The 16,611-nt window shown below is 38.8% G+C and overlaps 1 protein-coding gene across 15 annotated transcripts; it reads left to right on the top strand.

Moving 5' to 3' along the window:
* The first annotated feature begins 317 nt into the window (after nt 1-317).
* On the top strand, nt 318-16,437 carry si:ch73-173p19.2 (V-type proton ATPase 116 kDa subunit a 1). Of its 15 annotated transcripts, none has more exons than XM_058376121.1 (24): nt 318-538; nt 1,208-1,336; nt 1,466-1,571; nt 2,167-2,259; nt 2,348-2,400; nt 3,390-4,808; nt 4,963-5,041; nt 5,134-5,231; nt 5,391-5,519; nt 5,595-5,692; nt 7,377-7,491; nt 8,377-8,459; nt 8,634-8,727; nt 9,010-9,222; nt 9,324-9,474; nt 10,053-10,186; nt 10,654-10,814; nt 11,058-11,151; nt 12,158-12,276; nt 12,359-12,560; nt 12,789-12,896; nt 15,460-15,577; nt 15,671-15,833; nt 16,013-16,437. In XM_058376121.1, the coding sequence occupies exons 6-24, from the start codon at nt 4,692-4,694 to the stop codon at nt 16,098-16,100; spliced, it is 2,364 nt and encodes a 787-aa protein (XP_058232104.1). In that variant the 5' UTR covers nt 318-538; nt 1,208-1,336; nt 1,466-1,571; nt 2,167-2,259; nt 2,348-2,400; nt 3,390-4,691; the 3' UTR covers nt 16,101-16,437. The 15 variants fall into 15 exon arrangements, 13 of the variants coding, with proteins under 13 accessions (XP_058232104.1, XP_058232106.1, XP_058232107.1 ...); XM_058376123.1 differs by having other exon boundaries at nt 1,187-1,336; XM_058376124.1 differs by lacking the exon at nt 318-538 and adding an exon at nt 1,060-1,078.
* The last annotated feature ends 174 nt before the right edge of the window (nt 16,438-16,611 follow it).

Raw genomic sequence — 16,611 nt, 5'->3', positions numbered from 1 at the left:
TATCTAACAAAATGTCATCTATTTTTTTAATTAAATTACAGCACAATGCCAAAAAAAATAACCTGTATTCAAATCAGATTTTTGCTAATCTACATAGACACCCTTTCTTTTTCTTTCTTTCTTTCTTTCTTTCTTTCTTTCTTTGCAGCTTTTACGGGCATCTTGCCATTGGAAACCATAGCAACGTGTAGCGTACTTAATAATAATGGGATTACAGAAAACGCTTTTTCGTGAGGATAAATTGATCTAATTACAATTATTATTATTAGATTAGGATATAATTATAATTAGTATTAGACGTTTTACTGCCAAAAAAAAAAAAAGTCAGACTAAGAACATATCAGTGACTGAGTTAGTTCAGTGTCATATATCCCTGAGAGGGACTGTAATAAAAACCCAAACGGCGCTCTGTTCTATCGGAAAACCATTACAACCAGCAAACTTTCGTGTTTTAGATCAATACCAGTCGAGGACACGGGTGAAGGAATACAGTTTAATGTTATATCGTCGAAAAGACAGCGGTCAAACACCTCCAGAAGTAAGTACAATTAACCAAGAGGGCTTCAGGGACGGACATGCTAATGCTAACGCTAACGCTACTCCTTGTGTAACCTTGTGTTTATTATAGCGTTATTACGAGGTTGTTATATATGTGTATTACACGGGTTATTATCAGGCTAAAATACTTCAAGGTCAATAAACATAGATATTTCAACAAACCAGGGTTAAATTTGTTTAATTTTAATTATAGACACATCACTAAAAGTTACATTAGGATTAACTTGTTCATTAGGAACTCCTAATGCCTGAATCAGATTAGATTAAAATACATTAGGAAGAGTTTAAAGTTCTCTGGAAATGAGAATTTGTGCTTCACTGATCTCTTTAATCACTTTGGGGAAATTATAATTATTATTATTATTTTTTTTTAAAGAAGCTTGTGTAATAGTTTTGTGTTTGTCCTATTCAATACACTATAGAGCGTATGCCCCGCCCCTTTGGGGGTGTGTGTCCTTTTGGGGGTGTGTCTTACTCTCAACTCATTAGCAGCAAGCATGACTTGTTAGTCTATTTGGCTGTGCGTCTTCCTGCACCCTGTTTGTTTGTTTTTTTTTGTTTTCTTTTACAACCATTCATTTATTGAAAACTGTCTGTTTTACCAACTCAAAGCTGATGTCTTCCTCAGGCTCTTGTTCTTGTTTCTCAGGAGATGTACATGCAGCCATGCTGAGTTTGAACTCAGAAAACACACAGGGTGGTGGTTTTGGGCGTTACTTTCTGTTTGGTCCAAGATGGCGGAACAGGATTTGTTATAACCCTCATCAACATCCAAAAGGTGTGTTTGTTTCTTCATCTCACACTCATCAGCTTTGTCCGACATCTGTAGATAGATAGATAGATAGATAGATTACATAAATATCCACTGTGATATGAATAACTGAAACTTGGTTATCTCCCCAAACAGATCAGTTCTTCAAACACACTCCATCTCTTTTACCTCCAGTTGCCAATCCAGCATGCAGTGTAAACAGCAAGCAATCACCTTTCTCAGTTAAGTCCTGTACTTTAATGTGAGTACTATAATAATGCTATTATTATAGTAATAGGCAATTTATGGCAAATTTCTTGCGATGATATTGATGTTTTTTTTGTTGCTCCTCCGTACTGATAACCTAGTTAGAATTAATGCATCAGGATTGTCAAAATTATCTTAATTCATCCTGGTTGCTGATAATAGTAATCTCCTTGTGCTTTTTTCTGTGCTGTTTTAATGGTTACTTTGATTGATAGAAGAAACACCGCTGACTGGAGTGCACCAGTAGTAGAAACACCTACTGGCGACTTTATAGTACAGCGACTTGCTGTATGTTTGAACGTAGCATTATCAGGAATACTTATATTTGTATGCAGATGCTGTAGTTCTTCCTCCTGATGTTCTCGCACAGCTGCTTTGATCATTAACCATGAAATATATCCAGATTATTGTCATTTTGTGTCGTCTGATTATACGTCAGCGTAACCCAGGTTATGTCACGCAGTATCACATCGTATCAGATGTTGGTATCGGAACGTTCTTTAGGAGCGCAATTAAATGAGAACGGTACCAGACTGATACCTGATACCAGTATCGATACATGACATTAATGCTCTAGGTTTTGATCTCAGCTCAGAAGATGGATGCAGACTTAATGCTGTATTGTCAGTCCCGGTATCGATTACAACAGCACCTATCAATGCAAACAGCCACTCCAAAAATAGGTGAGTAACACACATCAAAAACAGTATTAAAAAGATGAATGTTTGGTATGTCAGGTGTCAGCCTATGGGTGTGTGTTTCTTTGTGCAGGAAGATCAAGAGCAGAGTGTGTAATCCCTCAACTATTAAAGTAACCACTGCTGGTAAGTGCATCATTTTTCACATAGTGTTCATTTTGAAATTGAAATGATGCCAGACATGATCCAACATTTTTGGTATGCTCTGCTTATTGAATGTACACTATATTAACACACCAAATCATTGAATTCAGGTGTTGTTTGGGTGTTCTTGGCCCCTTAGTTGCAGAGAAAGGAACTCTTATTGCTTCAGCATACCAAGACATTTTGGACAATTTCATTCTCCCAACTTTGTGGGAACAGTTTGGGGATGACCCCTTCCTGTTCCAACATGACTGCACACCAGTGCACAAAGCAAGGTCCATAAAGACATGGATGAGTGTTTGGGATGAATTAGTGCACGAATGCACTTCTAGTGGAATGGTCAAAAATTCCCATAAACACACTCCTAAACCTTGTGAAAGCCTTCCCAGAAGGGTTAAAGCTGTTATAGCTGCAAAGGGTGGGCCAACTCCATATTACATTCATGTGCATGTATAGGCAGATGTCCTAGTTTTGGCCTGGCTCGCAGTCTCCGCTCTAATTCATCCCAAGTCAGGACTCTGTGCAGGCCAGTCAAGTTCCTCCACACCAAACTCTCTCATCCACGTCTTTATGGACCTTGCTTTGTGCACTGGTGTGCAGTCATGTTGGAACAGGAAGGGGTCATCCCCAAAAAGTTCCCAGAAAGTTGGGAGCATGAACTTGTCCAAAATGTCGACCATATATTTTTTCAGAGTAGTTTACTAGACCTTAGATTCTTCATCCCAGCCATTTTCTTGTGTTTTTAATCTAGAGTTGTTCCTAAGTTCCCTTTCTTTCTAATGTACAGATTCTCCTTAACATGATTTTTTCTCCATAGTTCATTTGATTTATTCATTGTTAGTGTGATTGTGCCCGTTTTACAGGTTTTGTGTGTCCTTTGAGAATAATAGATTCTGAGTAACACTTGGTTTGTTGTGGATTGGAACATAAAGCTTGGTTGTTTAACCAGGTCTGTGTTACTTTGTGTTTAGAGCAGTCATATGCAGATCCGCTATTGGGAGCTTCAGCATCATTCATCCGGAGACTTCTGGACATGTCCAGCCTGCAAGAGAAAACAGTTCGCCAAGAGAAGTTCAAAGAACTCAAGAAGAACAGGAGGCACGAGGGCTAATCATACAATCTGCTGGTTAATGCAAAAGACAACAAAAATGATTCTCAACCAGAAATCAAACGCATAAAGAGTTCCCCAAATTCAGAACAGCCAAGACATTTGTTTATCATATGTGACTGCAGGTTTGCTTCATTAGTTTTGCACTGTAGCTACAAAGCTAATGTAGCTAAATAATGAGGGAAGCTTAGAGCTCCATTTAAGCATCATGGAAATTAAACAACACAGACTCAGTTAAGTTTGCTTTGTCTAGTTTTTCAGCATCTTTTTAAGGCACTGTGACTTTGTCCTGTGTGACCGAGACAGATAATGTCTTTCAAGGCAAGTGTGTGGTGATTTGAGCATAAAGTTTAAATTAAAACAAACTGGTAGCTAGCTATGGACAAAAAGCCACTGATCGTGATTGCACTTAGTAGATTACAATTTGTTTGTGTGCTTGGTAACCAGTGTTGAATGATTTCTAAAACATTCAGGTGATTCAGTTTCAATCCATGGTGCGTGTGGGTTTGGATGTGTGTGAGATTTAATATATTTGGCTGTACAATTTGACTCTGTCCATAATTAGCATCAGTGTCTCACCCACTGGGTGGAATCAATGGGATGTTTTATGTGTGCTCGAATGCTCACGTGTCATGTGGTTGGAAGGGCGTATATGTTTCTAATTTATTTACATATAATTTACAAAAAAAAATGATTATGATTTATGATTCATTATTTGAAAGGATCTAACACTGATCAAATGAATCATAACTCCATTAGATTCACTGAAAAACGAAGCATACGATTCACCAACAACTGAATCATTTTGCAAATTATGAACAGAGTCAATGAATCATTTGACGCATACACACGTCACATTCTGAATCATTCGCTTTATTAACTGGATTTATTACATGAATGATTCAAGAATGTATTTGATTGCAATTGTTGTTGTCGTGACAGAACCCCAGCCATGGTTCTGTCATCGTTAATGAGTGTCTGTATTGATCAGTGTCCTTATCGATCAGTGTTTTAATTGACTGCTTGTATCGATTGAAACGCACGATACTCTAAAATCTCTGAACACACACACACACATTAAAAACACAGACTGAAAGAACTGAGTAGAAGTCGAGCGTGTTTTTTGGTGTATTTTTGTAGCAGATTTTTATAAAGTAGCAGCAGCATGAGTTTGCTTTTACGCAGCGAGGAGATGTGTTTACTGCAGCTCTTCTTTCAGACTGAATCGGCACTCAGCTGCGTTAATGAGCTTGGCCTTCTGGGACTTGTGGAATTCAGAGATGTGAGTAAAACTGTGTGTCCTCTTTCGCTTGGATGTATCCGTTTTGTCACATGACATGCTGTTTTTGTTTGTGCAATCATTATTATGTGGATTATCATGATTATCATTTTAAATATAATTATAATTTATTATATTATCATAATTATTATTACAGCTAAACCCAGGGATGAGTTCATCTCAGAGGAGATTTGTAAATGAGGTGAGGAAGTGCGAGGAAATTGAGAGAATCGTCAGTAAGTCATTCATTTTCCGACAAGTCACTAATACTTTATCACGGATTTTATGTGATGTATTCCTCTAATACGATATTATTTCAAATTTCCAGAGTATTTGGAAGGTGAAATATTGCGATGTAATATTCCTATCACTTCCGGATCACGCAGTGAGGAAACCCCGTGTAGCAGAGACACATTGGAGCTCGAGGTGTGATCACAATGACATATAAAATGATCACAATATTAAATTAAATGAAAGTTTTTGGAAATATTAAGGAAATGGAAAGGTTTGTCCAGAATAATCAGCTAACCTTTTTGTAAAAAATAATCCAGTTAGTTTTGCTGGTTGTCAATGTCTTGTGTCCAGTCTGAGGTAAAAGCGCTGGAACAGGAGCTGAAGGAGATCAACTGCAATCATGCGACACTGAAGAGGAACCTGATGGAGCTGCTAGAGATCAGCGCACTGCTCGGCGTCATCCGTGAAGTCTTCCAGGAGGTAAAAAACGAATGTATTTTAAAAATGGATTGCCGTACCATACATTACATTGAATTTCTGTTATCAAACCCTCAGTGTGAGATGCAGCCGTCCTGTACCGATCTTCAGTCCGACAGGCCACACGTCACTCAGCGCCTAAACAGCATCAGCGCCATCACAGCTCCCAAACTGTGGTAACACACACACACACACAGACACAGACTATCTATCTGATCATAAAATAAATGCTTGTGCCCCATTTTGTAAAAAAGCCCTCTGTTGTTTAAAACCCCGTTACCTAGCATAGCAACTATTTTGTCTAATTCCAAATCATGTGAAGCTAGTAGGTGTTATTACTAGTTTATTACATAAACTTCATCTTAAAGCATATTATTCATTGGCTACAGCGTAATGTATTATTATTTATAACAATAACAATAATAATAATAATAATAATAATAATACAGTAGAAGTTCAATATCACTAAATTCGAGTCCAGAAACTATTTCAAATACTTGATATGAACATATAGTTACAGTGAACATTTGTAGGAAAAAAATATTGTTTAAAAATTATAATACAATATTATCTACCTTTAATAATAAAGTATTAGGACAGAAATTGAACTCAATTAATGGTTTTCCCAATTCTTGTCTTTTTTTTTAAAAAATGATCTCCTCTGCACTTTGTCCCTTTATAAATTTTCCATATACAGGCCCAGATTCTTCTCTCCAGGATATAGGTGTATGTAGGTCCCATTGACACAGATACAGTATGAATACAGACACACACGCTTGCACTTGCACACACACACACACACACACACACACACACTTATTATGAAAAAACTTTTAATTGCTAAACGATTATGAAATCTGTTACCAAATGCAGTTCCTCGATGCATGTGCAAGTGCAATTTACACTTAATCTCCTTTTGGCCATGTAAAATGTTCGGGGATGTTACATTAAATCTAAACCCATTAAACATAACACAAACATATGTTACAAAACCATGACCATAATGGACCATTATGGTCATGAGATTTGGGTCATGACAGAAAGGACGAGGTCCCGGATACAAGCGGCCAAAATGAGTTTCCTTGGTAGGATGGCGGGGCGTTCCCTTAGAGATAGGGTAAGGAGCTCTGTCACCCTGGAGGAGCTCGGAGTAGAGCCGCTGCTCCTCCACATCGAAAGGGGCCAGTTGAGGTGGCTTGGGCACCTGTTCCAGATGCCTCCTGGACGTCTCCCAGGGGCGGTGTTCCGGGCATGCCCCGACCGGGAAGAGACCCCGGGGAAGACCTAGGACACGTTGGAGGGACTATGTCTCTCGGCTGACCTGGGAACACCTTGGAATTCCCCCGGAAGAGTTGGAGGAAATGTCTATGGAGAGGGAAGTCCGGGCATCCCTGCTTAGACTGCTGCCCCCGCTACCCGACTCCGGATAAGCAGGAGACAATGAATGTTACGAAACCATTATAAACTGTCATGGATGGCTTAGTTTGTTTATACCATGTGGCACGTGTCTTTGTTTGTTTTGTGTTCTCACGTGTTTGCCCCACCCTCTGCACACCTGCCTCTGTTCCGACCTCTGCACACCTGTCTCTCTTGTTTCTCTAATTACATTACCTTTCCTATATTTACCTGCTGTTTTGCCTTTGTCTTTTGTTACCTGTTACCTCCTGGATTCTGCTGTTTGTTTTCTTTTGTACTTCGTCGCCTAGTTTTCCCTAGTCCCTAGTGTCTGTTTATTAATAAATCCCTCGTTTCTAATCTTATCCCTGCATTTGGGTCTAGATTCTGTACCTATGGAGGCACACCACTCCTGACATAAACAGCGCATTTCTTTTTCTCTTCTGCATTTTTGTATTTTATCAGGTTTATTGCCGGTGTGATTAAACACGATCGCTTTCCTGCGTTTGAGAAAGTCCTGTGGCGTCTTTTGCACGAGAATTTCCTCCTGCGCCGTGCAGAGATTCAACAGCACCCAGAGGTCAGAAATGAAAGCAGATTTATACCATTGTGCATTATCCCCTAACTGGCTCCCTTCCTTCTGTTTTATTGTCAATCGTCTGAGATCTGTTTAATGTGTGAAGTGTTTGCTTGTTGTAGTTTTTCATCCCCAGTCATTTTTAATACATCTAGTTTTTAAATCATGTATTTCATAAGACTGTTTTCTTATAACTTGTGTTACTGAGCTAGTGTGTGCTGGTAATGCTAAACTGAAGACTACAAGCATATACACTGACCAGGCATAACATTATGACCACCTGCCTAATATTGTGTTGATCACACTTTTGCTGCCAAATCAGCCCTGACCCGTCATGCACTGTGTATCCTGACACCTTTCTGTCAGAACCAGCATTAACTTCTTCAGCAATCTGAACAACAGTAGCTCGTCTGTTGGATCGGATCACACGGGCCAGCCTTCGCTCCCCACGTGCATCACTGAGCCTTGGCCGCCCATGACCCTGTCATCAGTTCACCACTGTTCCTTCCTTGGACCACTTTTGATAGATACTGACCACTGCAGACCGGGAACACCCCACAAGAGCTGCAGTTTTGGAGATGCTCTGATCCAGTGGTCTAGCCATCACAATTTGGCTGAAATCCTTACGCTTGTCCATTTTTCCTGCTTCTAACACATCAACTTTGAGGACAAAATGTTCACTTGCTGCCTAATATATCCCGCCCACTAACAGGTGCCATGATGAGGAGATCATCAGCCTTATTCACGTAACCTCTCAGTGGTCATAATGTTATGCCTGATCGGTGTACTTATAAGCTTATAACGTGATCCTTGCAGCTCCCGTCTATTACACTCATTCGATCACGTGTCAACTGTATCATCTACATTTTCAGCATTTTCTCTTTACAGGACAGCATGGTGCAGAAAGACGCCTTCATCATCTGCGTGCAAGGCGAGCAGGTGCAGGGCAAAATCAGAAAAATATGCGAAGGGTGAGAGAAATTGCATGTGCGGTTTCTGGAGGAGAATTTAAAAGTGAATTTCAACAAGCCTTATATATGATGGTTGTTTTGAAATATTTGTAATGTTGCATGAGAAATGCAAAGGCAAATGATCTTGTTCAGGTTTGTGTAGTATTTGTGGTATGTATAATATTTGTGTTGAAGGTTTAGTGTCAGTTTGTACCCGTGCCCGAGCACTTTACATGCCCAAGAGGAGATGAAGCGTAACTTACGGACTCGCATCAAGGAACTGCAAATGGTAAAATATCTCAAAATGCAAAATGCATTTTTATAAGCAGTGATTGCATTTAGTAGTTAGGTGTGTGTGTCCGTGCAACAGTCTGCTTATGCATGCTTGCACATCTACATAATAACAGGCTGCCTTGAATGACAGATTGTAATTTTAACACTACATCAAACCACAATCATGTGTTCCTGTGCCAATACTGCTTTCACTCAGTATAAACAACCTCTAACAGACATGTGTTTTTATGTATGCATTTAGATCTACCTCTAATGCTGTCATGTCTTCTGTTTGCAGATTTTGCGTCAGTGTGAAGAATTCTGTGTTGCAGTTTTGAATAAAGCAGCAAACAGAGTTACAGACTGGTCCAAGCAGGTGCACAAGATGAAATCCATCTACCACACACTCAACCTGTGCAACATCGATCTCACACACAGACTGACCATCGCAGAGATCTGGTGTCCGGTGTTAGATCTCGGCCACGTACAACATGCGCTGAATAAAGCCGCTGTGAGCAAAGATTCTTCACATCATGGTTCATGTCACCTGACCAACATCGATGCAAATCTCTTCAGTGTAATTTTTATGTGTATGTCTGTTTGCACGTGTAGGAGCATGCTGGTTCCAGCGTCAGACCCGTGCTGAATCGCATCCCGAGCCCTGAAACTCCGCCCACATTTAACAGGACAAACCGTTTCACTGCTGGCTTTCAGCTGATCGTCGATACGTACGGTGTGAACAGCTATCAAGAGATTAATCCAGGTGACGCCGGTTTGTTTTTCAGTTTTAGTTAATGCAAGAACCCCACAGATCCATTTGGTAACTAAAATGGTACTGAAAAATGAATGCATCGTGAGGGTTGCGTCTTTAAAAGTAAAAGAACGGGAATTTTAGCTTTGCCATGATTACAGCATGCCCGAAGTGCTGGTCACAGAGCACAGGTTTAATGGGTAAAATACAGTATATCTAGGCTTTGGATGAAGAAAAACCAGACTAAATGCTTGTTATCCTAGACAGAGGAAGAAATACAAATAGCATCTTAGCTGAAAGTTTTTTTGACATTAATTAGTGACTAGTGTTTTATTTATTTACTTGTGTGTTTAATTATTACCTCATAAAATCTCCAATCTCTTTTTGGCGTTTAGTTCATAGAGGACAGGAGACAGGTCCTGCATGACCACTCGAGGCACATGGGGTCTACTCTGGCTTAGATCGATGATTTGTGTCTCTTGGTATCCTAAATGTTCAGCTGTAAGCTGATACATTTAACAGATGTAATGCTGAAAAATTTAAAGAGTCAGTTGTATAAATATAATGCTTTCTGTTTTATTCTGTCTCAGCTCCGTATACCATAGTGACGTTCCCGTTTTTGTTTGCTGTGATGTTTGGTGACTGTGGTCATGGGCTTGTCATGACGTTGATCTCTGCCTGGATCATCAGAAATGAGCAGGCATTGAACCTACAAAAGAATGAGGTATGGGTGTCATGTAAAATGAGCGTAATTAATTGTGGAAAATGACTTATAGAACTCATTGTAAAAGCAGCCCACACAATTCAGGTCCACTGAGTCATACTAATACATACCCTGGACTTCATCAGTCTCAATAGTGAGATCATAGCCCATACAAACATAAACCAGTGATGAACTTTAAAAGTGGACTTTATAAATATTAATTAAGCAGTGTAAATCTCAAATAGTCATACAAATAAAAATAAATCAGTTGAACTATTTTTTTTGTTTGTTTCAGGCTTCTGTGTACATTTTTCCAGCCTAGAAATATAGCCAGCTCTTCAGCTCTGACCCTGATTTACTTAAAACAGGTGTAGCTTATGCAGCCAGATATAATCAATGTGTACTAAAGTTATTCAACATTATGAACAATGAGTTGATACTGTATACAGTTTTTTTGTGGACCACAAACATAGTTATTTCCCCTCCAGATCATGTCCACGCTGGTGGGCGGGCGCTACATCATCCTGCTGATGGGCCTTTTCTCCATCTACACCGGTCTCATTTATAACGACTGCTTCTCCAAATCTTTCAACATACTTGGCTCGTCATGGAGTGTCAGAGCCATGTTCTGGCCCAGGGGACCTTGGAGGTGAGACACTGAGAGCCTGAGAAAACACATTCCGTTTTTCGTGACCACACAAGTGCACACTAGCAGTGTTTTTCTGGGTGGAACTACCTTTGAACTCAGCAACAATAATTATTAAGCACTTCAAACAGTTTCCATCGTAATGACTGACTACTTATAAACTAGTTTTCTATGAATCTTTAGCAAATAATAAAAGATAAATGTCTGACCATATATATTTATCTGTGCATTTTTTCCGTTCTTCAGAAATGAAACCCTGCACAATTCGGATCAATTCCATTTGGACCCTTCAGCGCCAGGAGTTTACTCTGGAACTCCGTACTTGCTTGGGATCGACCCAGTGAGTACATACAAAAGTCAAACACATTGTACATTGGTTATGCAACGTCGAATCATTATCCAATTTGTTTTCTAAAGCCATTTTGGTGGCTTTATATTCTCTTAGATTTCTTCACTCCTGTGAAGTGTAAATGTAGTACCTAATTTCTTCCACTAGAAGGAAATATTCCGGTAATTTCATAAATGCACTGCATTTATGTTAGGAATTATCTCCATACGGCATTAAATTTGCCGGAATATCATTACAAGATGTGGAATAGTTAAAAGTGGGAAATATAATATGGTTTGAATTATTATACTATACTTTACATTACATACTGGAACTGAAATGAGTTTATTATATTCCGAATGTTCATAAAATTGAATGATGTGTCAGAAAATGTGAAAATATATAGTTTGCAGAGTTATTTACAACTAAGAATGTAAAATCTACCTTCATATCCAGCTCTTATGTAAACAGTTGGCATCAGAAGCCACATAACTAAGATGTGTTCAATACCTGTCCTTGAAGGTAGAGTGCTTAAATAAACAGTATAAAGATGATAATGCACCTATCCAAACAGGTGAAGAACTAATGCAATTTTGCTGGGCTTTCACATCTATTCCTATTCATATCTGCGGTACGCCAAATGTTTGCGGACATCTGACCATCATACTAATATGTGCTTTTTGAACATTCCTTGCCAGATGCAGGGCATGTGAGTTCTTCCACGCTAACCATGTCTCATGGAGCTTGTTTTGTGCACACAGGCATTGGTATGCTGGAACAGGATTCAGTTCATCATACAATGACATTCTAGACAGTTGTGCGCTTCATGCTTTGTGCAAACTGTTTGGTTTATAGTGTATTTAGAATGCAGTGAAAGTGTACATGATATACCAGTTGTGAATTGTGAACTGTCAAGTCTGGATTGATGGAAGGCAGCAAGGTGTAAAAAGGATAAGTCTTATTCTGTCAGCAGGTGTGGCTCTGTATTTTCTTTTACACGTTGTGTTTTTACTAATAGGTGTGGAATATTGCGTCAAATAAACTTTCCTTTCTAAACTCCTATAAAATGAAGATGGCAGTTATAATCGGAGTTTGCCACATGACCTTCGGCTTGACCCTGAGTATATTCAACTACATGTGCGTATTAAACGTAATTCATTAGGAACAGTTCTGTTGATTCAGAGCCGCCTGCAGTTCTGTAACACAAATGTCGTTTCAGACATTTCAGAAATCTCCAAAACGTGTTGCTGCGCTTTGTGCCCGAGCTCATCTTCTTGCTGTCTCTGTTCGGTTACCTCGTCTTCCTCATCCTCTTCAAGTGGTGCATGGGCACGCAGTGTGACAGTAGCATTCTCCTCATCTTCATCAACATGATGTTTTTCAACTATAAGGCTGAGGAGAAATTCATCTACAATGGGCAGGTTTGAATACATATGACTGATGTCATATATTTTAGTAATATGTAGTTCACTGAATTGTATAGTGATTAACATTTAATATTTACTATATTGTCATTTGGACATCTTTACACAAGGCATGCTTTAAGTCTCCAGTAGAATGACCAATGTAAGAGGGCATGCTTTCTCTCTCTCTCTCTCTCTCTCTCTGTGTATCACACACACAACCAAACTGTGCTTTTTTTTCCACAGAAAGCTGTCCAGATATTCCTGGTGGTCCAGGCTTTGCTCATGGTTCCTATAATGCTGCTAATAAAACCACTACTGACTTACAGAAGGCATGAGAAGAATACCGACCAGGTAAAGGAGAACTGAATGTTCATGAGCCATGTTTGTGGAACTTTAGCTTCAATTTCTTTTGACAGATTACATGTTCCTCAATCACCTTCTGATAGAATGTAGAATTCATAATGGACTCTATGATGGTGAGCTGGCCAGGTCCTGCTGCGGAAAAGCATCCCCAAACCATAACACTTCCACCTCCATGTTTCATAGCTGGTATGAAGTTCATTTGCTGAAATGCTGTACGCCCTGTTATGGTGTCCAAATAATTCAATTTTAGACTCATCTGTCCGAAGCATATTCTTCCAGAAGTCTTGGCCTTTGTCTCTGTGTTCTTTGGGAAACTTCAGTCTTGCCCTCATGTTTTTTTAGACAGCAAAGTTATCCTTCTTGCACACCTCCATAATAATTAAAGTTTTTCATGCACTTTAATATAAACTGTAGCAAAAGCTTGCTGTAGGTCCCGTGATGATATTTTAGGGTTTTTGGAAACGTCTTTAAGCATCTTTGCGTCTGCTCATGGGGTGAATTTGCTTGGATACCCTGACCTGGCCATGTTGCCAGTTGTTTTAAATGTTCTCCACTTGTAAATGATTTTCTGGACAGTGGAATGGCTGATTACAAATTCTTTTGAGATCTTTTTATATCTCTTACCGGACTCATAAGCATCAATAATCTTCTTTCTGAAGGCCTCAGAGAGCTCTTTGGATCTCACCGTGGTGATACCTCTCACTTCAACAATTGAGAGCAAACCAAGCTAAATGTCTGAGGTTTAAATAAGGCAAGCCTCCTTCAAAATGCTCTGTAACAGTGTTCTAATCATTTGCACCTGATGTGATATACCCGGAGGTAATTTTATCCATTATAAGCGCAAATTAAATGTGTCCTTACTTTTTCCTCATAAGAATTTGGATTATTTAAAATTACGTTTTACTTTTCTCTGATTTTATTTGTTTAGTTATATTACTTGAATCTTTCAATATTTTTTAAGATCAAATGCCCATATGTTTAGCTATGTTGAAGAAAACACAGGCTTTCATGAGGTGTTCTAATTTTTTTCACATGGCTGTATAAATATATATATCTGTTATATATAATATGTTGTAATTAGTATTTGGGTGACTCTTGACACATTTGGAAAGGTTTAACATGCCAGATTGTAGAGAGTACAGCACATTCATTTTAAATAAATTTAATTAGCCACCATGAAAATAACAAATCATATGATATAGAGCAGGCATTAATGTGAAACTATATACTATAAATGGTATACTGTGCTATATACTGCCTGTGTTAATAAAGAATGAAGTAATTCCATATGTATAGGCTGCTTTCAATGTTTTTTTATTGTATATTATGCCAGTTGTTCAGGTTTCACTCATAAATCAGGAAATCTTCTTGGCAAGCACAAGCAAAACTTGTGGAGAAATGGCATGTGTCAGAAAGACACGCTGTAGGCTAAAAAACATACAGCTGACAAACAAATAAAGAAATTTGATTAAGCAAGCATTTTGTTGGAGAAGCAAATAAAAGCCAAGTGAAGTGAAGTGAAAGCCAGACCACAAACCACTCCAAAGCAAGAAAATCTCACTTCATGGTGACGCAAAATGGAGGGGTATGAAATTTCATTAAGGTGTACCTGTGTGAAGTGAAGGTGTGGTGAAAGTATACATACAACTCTGCTCATTTTCAGCTTTTATGGGGTGTGTGTTTAATTGCTTGAACAGATTTCACACACCCAGCATTTGCATTATTGATAAAGATATGGAATGCAAGTCGTTTAATGAACCCTTCACTTGACGTGTACATTTCAAATTCAGGTTTTTCAGCCATGTATACAAATAGGTACAAAGAGATATCTAATATTGACGCCCTGCTATTGTTCAGATTCTCTTTTTGTACAGCAGTTTGTTCTAACTGACATAGTAACATCAACATTATTGATCACTACAGTCCTGAGATTTCATGCATGCTTTTGCTCGAAGTAAAGTTTACACTAAGATGACCTGATGCATCAGCAGATCAATCAAGCCATGTTTAGCGTCTTATTACATCTACTTATTATTTAAACCGTATGCTTGTTGATAACTCCATTAAACTGATTTGAACTTTAACTGTTTCGCAGTTTGGACACACTGAGTTGCAGGCAATCATGGATTTGTCGTGAAGTCTAAACATTTTCATAGTTTAGTATTCAGAAACAGCTTCAGGTAGGAAGCGGGCAATTTCTGTCATATTTTTAAGTTTAAAGACAGACAGCCTTTTTTTAAAGGATTAGAATAGGTTATTACAAAAAAAAAATCATTTAATTAGCTTCAATTAATTTAATTAGCCTTAAACCGCAGCCTGTTTAATAACGTGCGGTTGATGAGTAATCGCATTTTATTTATGGAGCGCCTTAAAGAGTAGGCATTGTTGCAGAGAACGTGGATGTAGATTTAATGATAATGAGCAAGTCACAGAAAAGTCTGAGTCAACTAAAATCTGTCTGAATATCCTATACAGCGCCGGCACATTTTTATGCATTTTCTACGTTCCCACACAAACGATAAGTCACTAAAACCATACCCATTTCTTGTAGGTCAGTCTGAGTGATGTGTTCGTGTGCGAAGCGATCCACACCATAGAACACTGCCTCGGCTGCGTCTCCAATACGGCGTCTTATCTGCGGCTGTGGGCTCTCAGCCTTGCTCACTCAGGTACACACTCACTCACTCACGCATACACACATCAGAAGAATGCAGGTTTGTTAAGATCTAAATAGCGTTAATGTTCCGTATATGTGTGTGTAGAGTTATCTGAGGTGTTATGGCGGATGCTGATGCGCGGCGCTCTGCGCTCGGGTTCGTCGCTGACGCTCACGCTGATCTTCTGCTGCTTTGTGTTGTTAAGTGCATCAGTCCTGATAATCATGGAGGGACTGTCGGCATTTCTGCATGCTTTGCGCCTTCACTGGTGAGTGTGTTACGACGGTGTAATCTTTACAGACAACACATAATGGCTTGTTAAATTTATCGACATGCTTTATGACATTTACTCACAGTCTGGCCTTAATGATCACCATTAGGTTGTTGAACATGCACATCTGCATCTGTGTTGTGACTGCGTCATTTGTTTTGTGTACTAATTTACAGGGTAGAATTTCAGAACAAGTTTTATAAAGGAGCCGGATTTAAATTCACACCTTTGTCCTTCAAGACTAAAGAAACACAGCAGTGGTGAAGTATTTAATATGATTACAGCGGAATTGTTCTGCATACACATATGTATATATTACATTGATATGTGAAGCATTGATACAAACAGCCTGAATATAGCAATGCATGTATAACTACCTGCTTTAACAAGTAACTGCAGTAACCTTGATGGCTGCATTAAGATATTCGCAAACCTGGAAGCTTGGTTCTGTTTTCCTGTGGTTTCTATAGATATGATGAACAGTATGTATGCACTATTTCTCTTTTTCTCATAACGAAAAGTAAAACATGTGTTATATGCTAAACAGATAGAAGTCAGCTGCATGTACAACGATTATTAGTTCAATAAAATGTTACCTCTGTGTGTTGTATGGTGTTCACCATCTAGGTCATGTGAAGTGTAGTTCATGTACAAAACACTGCCTGTTCTGTCTACAGATTTACATTCCGTCTAATGAAATATATGAAATAACAAAATACATTTTTGCAAAGCGAAGGAAAAAAGGAAAAAAAAAGAGTGACAGCTTAATACTCTT

Source organism: Hemibagrus wyckioides, linkage group LG23, assembly GCF_019097595.1.
Source record: "Hemibagrus wyckioides isolate EC202008001 linkage group LG23, SWU_Hwy_1.0, whole genome shotgun sequence".
NCBI lineage: Eukaryota > Metazoa > Chordata > Actinopteri > Siluriformes > Bagridae > Hemibagrus > Hemibagrus wyckioides.
The sequence above is the reverse complement of the archived record's forward strand: the minus strand, read 5'-3'. Positions and strand labels throughout refer to the sequence as shown.